This window comes from Equus quagga, chromosome 2, assembly GCF_021613505.1.
Source record: "Equus quagga isolate Etosha38 chromosome 2, UCLA_HA_Equagga_1.0, whole genome shotgun sequence".
In the NCBI taxonomy this organism is placed as follows: Eukaryota; Metazoa; Chordata; class Mammalia; order Perissodactyla; family Equidae; genus Equus; species Equus quagga.
The window spans coordinates 183,817,292-183,825,381 of NC_060268.1; the positions used below are offsets into that span (position 1 = coordinate 183,817,292).

General features: G+C 55.0%; 1 protein-coding gene across 2 annotated transcripts in view; it reads left to right on the top strand.

The window, feature by feature from the left end:
- The window catches only part of INPP5A (inositol polyphosphate-5-phosphatase A), a 226,732-nt gene that overhangs the window by 178,406 nt on the left and 40,236 nt on the right, over positions 1-8,090 (top strand). For both annotated transcript variants that reach the window (XM_046652236.1, XM_046652237.1), the window contains exon 9: positions 3,035-3,119. In XM_046652236.1, coding sequence (XP_046508192.1) covers positions 3,035-3,119 — 85 coding nt within the window. The remainder of the gene's footprint in view (positions 1-3,034; positions 3,120-8,090) is intronic.

Genomic DNA, 8,090 nt, shown 5'->3' on the forward strand with positions numbered 1-8,090 from the left:
ATATTCTAGTTGTAGGTCATTCTAGTTCTGCTATGTGGGACGCTGCCTCAGCATGGCTTGATGAGCGGTGTTAGGTCTGTGCCCAGGATCCGAACCCACAAAACCCTGGGCTGCCAAAGCGGAGCATGGGAATTTAACCAGTCAGCCACAGGGCCGGCCCTGTGGGGTCCCTTCTGGCTTGGGCACCAGCCTCCTGAGAAGTTCCTGTGCAGGTTCCACAAACAGCCGGAAATCAGTCACGTGACTGGCTGTGAAGTTTGGGTTTTTTAGAGAAGAACAGTGTGACTGAACCACGATGGTCAGTTCTCTGGACCTCTGGCTGGTCCTGGAAGGCGGGCTTGCAGCAGCGTCATCAGAGCCGGGCCGGTCGAAGGATGCTCCCTCAGTGGGGGTGGGACAGGGCATCCTCATGAGAGCACCATGAGTCACTGTCTTCTCGCTTCATGTCGGGGCTATGTGCCCAGGATCCAGACCCCGCACGCGTGAGATGGGGGCCCAGGAAGCCCGTGTCCCGAGGGGCTAATGGGAGGACTCTCCTGTTGGTCTTTCTAGGAGCACACGAAGGCATGGCTCCTAGAAAGGTCCTTGAAGGTGTTTTTTTCTTCTAAAGATGTTTAACAGCAGAAGATTTATCTTTCTGGCCATGGCTCAGATAGCTTCCTGCTGCCGGACTGAGTGCCGTGAGGGCAGGGTCCTGTCCCTCGCTGGCCAGTGCAGGCGGGCGGGAAGGGAGGAGCGCGCACGCTGGTCCTGGACGCGCTGGCGAGGCCGTGGAGCTGCGTCAGATGGGCCTCCTGCTGGCGCGCTTCGAGCTTTCATTCCTGAGCAGTATTTCCTCCACAGAAAGATTTGATTTCAAAACAAGTAAATGAAATTACTGGTCGTCTTGCACTATTAATAACAGTCTGTTAAAATATGTCCTTTCTCTTCAAGTATAAATTGAAGATGATTCCAATTAAAAAGGAAAACAAGACTTTTCATGGAATTTAGCAAGATGACCCAGTGATTAATATGCAAGAGAAGTGTGAAAATAGCTGAGACGGTTTTTAAAAGAATTGTCAACAAGAAAGGTTTCCCTATATAAAGTCATATTGATTAAAAGCCTACAGGAATAGATAAAAGATCTGCAGAAAAGAAGAGAGAGTCTCAAAAAGACCCGTGTAATTTGGAGAATTTTGTGCGATAGGAACTCTGTGGAAAGAGGATGAATGTTTAATAAATGGTACGGGTCGATCGACCGCTAGGAGCATCGATCAGCGTAGGCCGCTGCTTCACACTAATTCCGATGGATTAAAGGCTACAGTAGACTCTGCCTCCAAGATGAAGACCCTTTCGTGATCTGGGCTGGGAAGGCTTCTGGAGACGACACCAGCAGCCGTGAGGGGAAATCGGTACATTTGGTTGCATGAAAATTAAAACTTCCTCATGACAAAAGACACCATAGACAAAGTGAGAAGGCCACTGAGGAGTGTGTGCCACGTCTGTGCAGACTCAGGATGATATCACGATTCACAGGGGTACTCCAAGAATTCAGAAAGAGAAAGGCACAGAGCTGCAAAAAGAAACAGGCTCTGCACACCAGCAGACAGGGAGATACAGATTCCGGTGACCACATGAGGGGATGGCCAGCTGCCTGGTGACGGGGGCATGCGAATTAAAGCAACCACGGACTTCTTCCCTCAGCCAGGGCCAGTTGAACAGACTGCCAGCAGGTTCACCCCATGCCCACACCACGTGCCCTGACATAGTGCGGGAGCCGGGGCCTCGCATGCTGCCTGCCGCCACCCTCCTGGCTCTCCCTCAGGGGCGGTGTGGCCGAGGTGCCTCACAGAGCACACGGCAGGACCAGACGCCACCCCTGTGACGCTGAAGACGTGGAAGAGGAGACCACGCTTCTGTCGTTTTTTCTGTTTCTTTAGCTGATGAGTCAAGTGGAAAACGCCGTGACAGGGCCAGGCTGGCCCACAGCCTGCACCTGCACTGGGGGGCGGACGACGGGACACTGGCTTTCTTGGTAGCCAGCTAGAAGGTTCTGAGTTAATCTGGTTAAGACGTTCTCCCTAGCCTTTGCCTCGTGACTTTTAGATTTTAAAAGTGCATCTCAGGACGTGGTCTGTTTGGACAGCGCCCGCAGCCTGTGCCCCTGCGCCCCCCACGCCCCACACCCCCAGCGGCTCTGTCCCAGCAAGTGTGGTAGTGAAGCCACAGCTGCGCCAAGGACGGACCGTGGCCCCGCGTGCTCCTTTCCTCTGTCCATGACGCGCTCTGCCCGCTGATGGTCTCTTCAGAAGTTGCTGGCGCTTTGCTTCGCCCTCCACAGCCGTGGGCACTGATGGCGCTGCGCCACGTGGTGGCGGGTGGAGGGCTGTGCTGTGAGCCCTTCTCAAGGCGTCTTGTGATGGGGGAGGAAGTCTCTAGAAGGGGTCACCGACACCCTCACTGTCAGACATGTTTTTCAGTTGAAAAATCTTTATGACACAGGTTGTGCTTGATTTAAAATATGTGGAAAAAATTTTTAAAAAGAAAAGACGCAGCTGCTGTTCCTTTGTAACGTTGCACGTCCTAGTGGGGACGGCACATTCACTTCCAGAACAACTTCACGCTGCCTCCTGGCTGCGAGGAGCCTCCGAGGCCAGGCGCAGGCTGTGTGGGCGCCTGGGCCGGGCTCCGGCCGGCAATGGCGCTGCTCCCCACCCAGTGCACACTGCCCGTCGGCCTCCCGCCGGGTCTCCTGAATCCTGGTTTTCCTGGGAAGCCGTTCCTCCTCCATGCAGCCTGGAGTTTTCCACCAGCTGTGGATTCAGTGCCGCCCTGGCCCCGCCGGGGAGGACGTGTTGGCAGCACACGTGTGCTGGTGTTGAGAGAGCCGCATGCTGTCTGGTGGCGTGTGCTGGCCGGGGCCATGCTGCTGAGTTTTGGGGTGCCATCTGCCTTCAGTGGAGGCAGCAGAAGGCGCTTGGCCAGGGAGCAGCTGGTGGCCGCGTGTGGCGGGGCGGCCTCAGTGCGTCAGTAACCCATCTCCTTCTCTCCCCAGAATCATCGACCAGCGATTCGAGAAGGTGTCCTACTTCGTCTTTGGCGATTTCAACTTCCGACTGGACTCCAAGTCCGTGGTGGAGGTAGGCGCCCAGCTTGGCCCCGCCTGGCCTCTCGCGGGTTCGGCGTGTTGGGAGGAGCAGCCGGGGCAGCTGTGCTTTACAAGCAGGCCCAGGGTTGTTGCCCCTGGGGAACAGTTAAGGCAAAAACTCCCAGTAAAGAAAGATGTTTTACTGTCAAAATCGGGGCCACTGTCAGAATTAGAGGTCAATTCACTCTTCCAGACTCACTCAGTGAGCTGTTACTAGCCAGACACATCATGTTCTGCCGTGACGGTTCTGTTGTCAGCTGTTAGAAAACAAAAAAGGAAGTAGCTTCCACACCTGCCAAGGGGAGATAGCCTGATGAGAAGGCTGGCTCCTAATCGACTCTGTTTCAGCTATTTTTCCCTCGTTGCATGTGTCTACAAACTAGTTTTTCTATTTCATTTAATAAGTTGTTGATGTCACTCAATCTTTGCGGACTTGGAGGCGTGTGTCCCCCGGGTGCAGCCCGAGAGCCCGCAGGCTGATGCCCCGACTGAGTACCAAGTGCTGTGCGAGAGCTCTGCCCAGCGACCAGCCACAGGGGCATCCAGGTCAAAGGCAGGCTCAGCGCGGCCCTGCCAACCCCAGCTGTGTGACCTTGGAGTGGCACCTCCTAGGCCAGGAAGCGGGCCTGCAGCCCACACACAGAGGCCAGCTTCTCCGTGGTGAGGTCTGCTGCGGGCGGCGCTGGCCCAGCCCGAGGCTCTGGGACGGCGGGTTGAGGGCCCACACTGCTCCGGCTGTTCTTCTGCTCGTGGGACCGGGAACTGCAGCGGGATATCGGTTCTCAGGCGGCAGCACAGGAGACCCACCACCCTCCACCCGTGCCTGCATGGGCACATGCACGGGGCCATCACGGCTCTCATCCAGGCCCCGGTGGCGGGGGCAGGTGGCGCCGTACACCGGGCAAGCCTCCCAAGGGCTCGCTGCAGCACTTGGCACAGCCTGGTCGCGCCCCTGTGGTGGCTGCTGTGGAAGCAGCAGTATGGAGAGGTGACACTCCTCCAGGTGTCATCTTCCTGTTGGTAGCCTTGGGTACAGACACCATCACGCATTAACCTTCCATCCTCAGTCGAAAGTTATTTGTTAAAGACAGACCGAGTAGGCTTTCGATCATGCCATATCTCCCTTTGACAGAAATGAGTAGCATTCTATTGAAATCTTCGTTTTTTATATATGATTTAATTAGGCTAACGGGACCTCACCAGGCAGGGCCTCACAGGTACATGTGTGTGAATGTTTGGACGTGTTCCCTGTCTGCGAGGAGGGCACACCTCGCCTGACGTCGCGGGGGCAGCACTGGGCGTGGGTGAGGGGGCTGCACCACACGAGTGTTTTCAGATAGACACGTGAATTCGCTGGGGACCATGAGGTCCCTCATTTAGTTCTGCTGAGTTCTCTTTCATTTGGGGTTCTGCTGTGCAGTCAGGCGCCAGGGGCCAGGGGCCCTCAGGCTCTGTACCCTTCAGAGAAACAGGGAGCGGCACCTGGCTTGTTGACATCTGCCTGTGTCCACGCTGTTTGGGACATGGAGCCAGGCCACAGAGCCCAGGTGCCCTTGCCGAGGCTGCCTCCATTCATTTGAGCCACACTGGGGCTTAAACAGTCGGATTTTCATGAGATCTGGAGACCCTGAGCACAGGTCGTTTCTGGCTGGTACTTGGGACGGTGAGTTGCTGTGCACGCAGCAGCTGCTCCACTCACCTGAGGGTCTCCTCCCGTCTCGACGGCAGGCGGAAGAGTCAAGAGCTCTCGAAAGACCAGAGTCGATCAGTCAGGATCTGCCCAGCAGACGGCATGTCAGGGAAAGGTCAGAGAAGTTTCAGAAGTGGCCTTTTCTTCCCTGAAAGAACAAATATCACAAAAAAGGGCACCTACTCCAACTCGTCATGTTGTGACCGGTGTGCGTTCTGAGTCGCCCCACGGGGTGCGGCACACAGGCGCGGTTCTGTGTTTCCTTGGTGGATGCTGAGCTGGGTGGCTGGCCGTGGAGGGTGTGAGGCTCAGTGGGGCCACGGGTCCCACAGGGGCTTCGAGCCGAGTGGGACTGCTCCCAGGGGCTCCTGGGTCACTGGGCAGTTGGGCTGACTCATCTGGGCAGTCATGGGTTCTCTTACTGAGAGGGAAAGCAGGACGATGTGGACCTGAGTTTCAGCATCGGTGTGACTGCCGGAGGCCATTGCTCTCCAGGAGGACGGCATTTGGGGGAGCTTTGGGGGAGATGCAGTGCATCAAAAAAGTATGCTGCAGGCTTTCATTTATGGCATAACTCGTCTCCTCTGCTTCCCAACCGTGTTTACCCAGTGCCCTTTCTCCTGATCCATCACCTCGAGGGTCCTTCCCGTTTCATAAAGAGAAGGTTCCTGCCACACGGTGATTGCAGCAGGTGGGGCAGTGCTGGCTGGATCTCGATGGACTTTGACGCCGCCACCCATGGGCCCTGGACACAGTGAGGGAGGCACTGCCCACAGCTGGGCTGCTGGTCCTTCTGCATTTCAGGTCAGGGACCTGGGAGCGTTGCCTCCCAGAGTAGGAAGCTTGACAGTGCCCGGCCTCACCTGTCCTCGGATGTCAGCACTGACAGTAAAGGACCCACAGCCGCACGTCCTTGCCCCTGGGCAAAAGGGAGGCAGAGACCAAGGCGGGCAGAGGTGGGCACGCTGGAGCTGAGACAGGTGTGAGTGGCCCCGATGCCTCCATGCCCTGTTGGGGGAAGGAGGGACAGTCCCCCGAGGCCAGCACTTGGGCATATTTCCTTCAGTATGAGAGCTTAAGATCTTTCCAAACAGCCTGCATGTGTGACTGAAATCAAACTGCAAAGGAGCAAATGGATTCTAATCATCTTGTGCCTAAGGGGCTGTTTTGTGAATTAGCAATGAGTTCTCCCAAAAGCAGGCACATTTTTCTGAAAGTCACTAATGTGCTTCAAGAATCTCCAAGCTACCAATAGCCCGGAAACTTGCGGCATCAGTAAGTCTCAGTATTTGATGGGCTACCTAAGCTTTAGTAAGTTCTTCTAGCTTCCACTTCCTCTTCCTTCAGGAAAATAAAGGGCATCTTCATTCATGATTACTTTCATATCAAAACTAACTGGCCCAGATAGGGAATTATTCGAAGTGCTGTTTTTAGTATATAATCCCCACACATAGTTGATTTTTAGATGAAGCAGAACAGTACGCATAGGCCTGCCCCTCCTTGACCCCAGCAGGGTCCTGCCCCGGCCTCGCCACCCTCATCTTCCACCAGCCTCGCTGCCCCACAGCCCTGGTGTCCTGCCCTCCCAGGGGCATTTGGGGGCAGACCCAGTGCCGGCTGAGAAGACACAGGAAGGTCAGGGGCCGTGGGCACTTCTGAAGCTGATGAGGGGAGCAGGTGTGCCCCCACATTGCTGTCTGCTGTTCCCTCAGACGGGCGTATGTGAAGTCAGGTGCAAAGCGTCAATTTTAAGTGCTAGTAAAAATCATAAATTTGTGCGTTTATGTGGTGCCTTCCCCCTGAGGAGGTCAATTAATGAACAGTATGTTATCAGTATACCCTAGATTAAGCATGTTTATGTGCCTGCTTCTACATCCCTGCTGACAGCTTTGCTGGGAACCCCCGTGTTAGTGGTGTTGGGAGGCCCAGAGGGTCCATAGGCACTTGTGGGTCCTGGAAGCTCGAGAGCTGAGCCCATGGCGGGCCACCCGCCGCAGGGTAAGTAGGGAGTGGGGACACCTGGGCACATAAGAGGGGAGACCGAGGTCTCCCAGTGTGGATGGGTGGTGCAGGGTGGCCTCGGAAGGTCAGAGAAGGTTCTGGAAGAGGAGTGCTGCACTGCAGCCCCAGCAGCAGCTGCTCTTGTTTCTCAGCAGGAGTTTTTCCCAGTGGTGCCTGGTCGTCAGTGTCAGGCTTGGCAGTGCAGAGCTGTCCACGGCTGCTCTCATCAGGGGCCCTGGCACAGCAGGGACACGCAGGCCTCCACGTCCACGTCAGCTCCAGGAGGAGCCTCGTCACTGGGGATGCAGGCTTTTCACTCACAGGCCCAGAGGCGTTCCCGGGGCTTCTGTTTAGTATGAGTCATCGGAATTTGACGGCGTATCTGAATGGACCTCAGTGCTGGCAGTGCACCCTTCCCCCACACCTGGGAAGCCACCCGACCCTGTGCTTCAGCCAGGCGGGTTCCAGGAGCTGTGAACCTCACCCCACAACCGCATCTTTCAGACGCCTGCTGTGCCAGCACCAGTCACTGGGGCGCTGCCCCTGACAGTGGCTGTTGGCGTGTGTTTAGATGCTGGTTCATGGCGCCAGCACACTTGAGAAACCGAGGGCTTCATTGTCGGGTATTGTCAATCTGGCACCTTCAAAGAGTGGGAGGAAAATCAATGCTGTTTAATTGAATTATTTCCTCAATAAATGAACAAATGTGTCTAAGACCCATATTAATGTTTGGAAGGTTTTCATGTCCACGTGACTCCCTAAAACCTATGGACAGATGGCTTTTCAGTTGACATATGACAGCTATAACTCCATTCCTGCACGCAGTTTACTATGTAAGTAAAGCAAACATATGGGAAATTATTTTATTCCAAACATATGAAATATGATTTTCAGTATAGTTTTTTAGGACCATTTGGTCAAATGAAGACTTTAGCTCTGGAATTAAAGATTGTTTTCCCTTTGGTGGCATCATCAATGCAGTCATCACCAGATAATAAAAATTCCATGGAGCACAGGAAGCTGAGAGTGCAGCTCAGGGCGGTCATGGACACAGGAAGATGAGGGCTCGGGACTGTCGTGGACTCAGGAAGGTGAGAGTTCGGGATGGTCGGGGGCTCAGGAAGATGTGTGAGGGACGGTCATGGACTCAGAAAGATGAGAGCTTGGGACAGTTCGTGGACTCAGAAAGATGAGAGCTTGGGATAGTCGTGGACTCAGAAAGATGAGAGCTTGGGACAGTCGTGGACTCAGAAAGATGAGCTCGGGACAGTC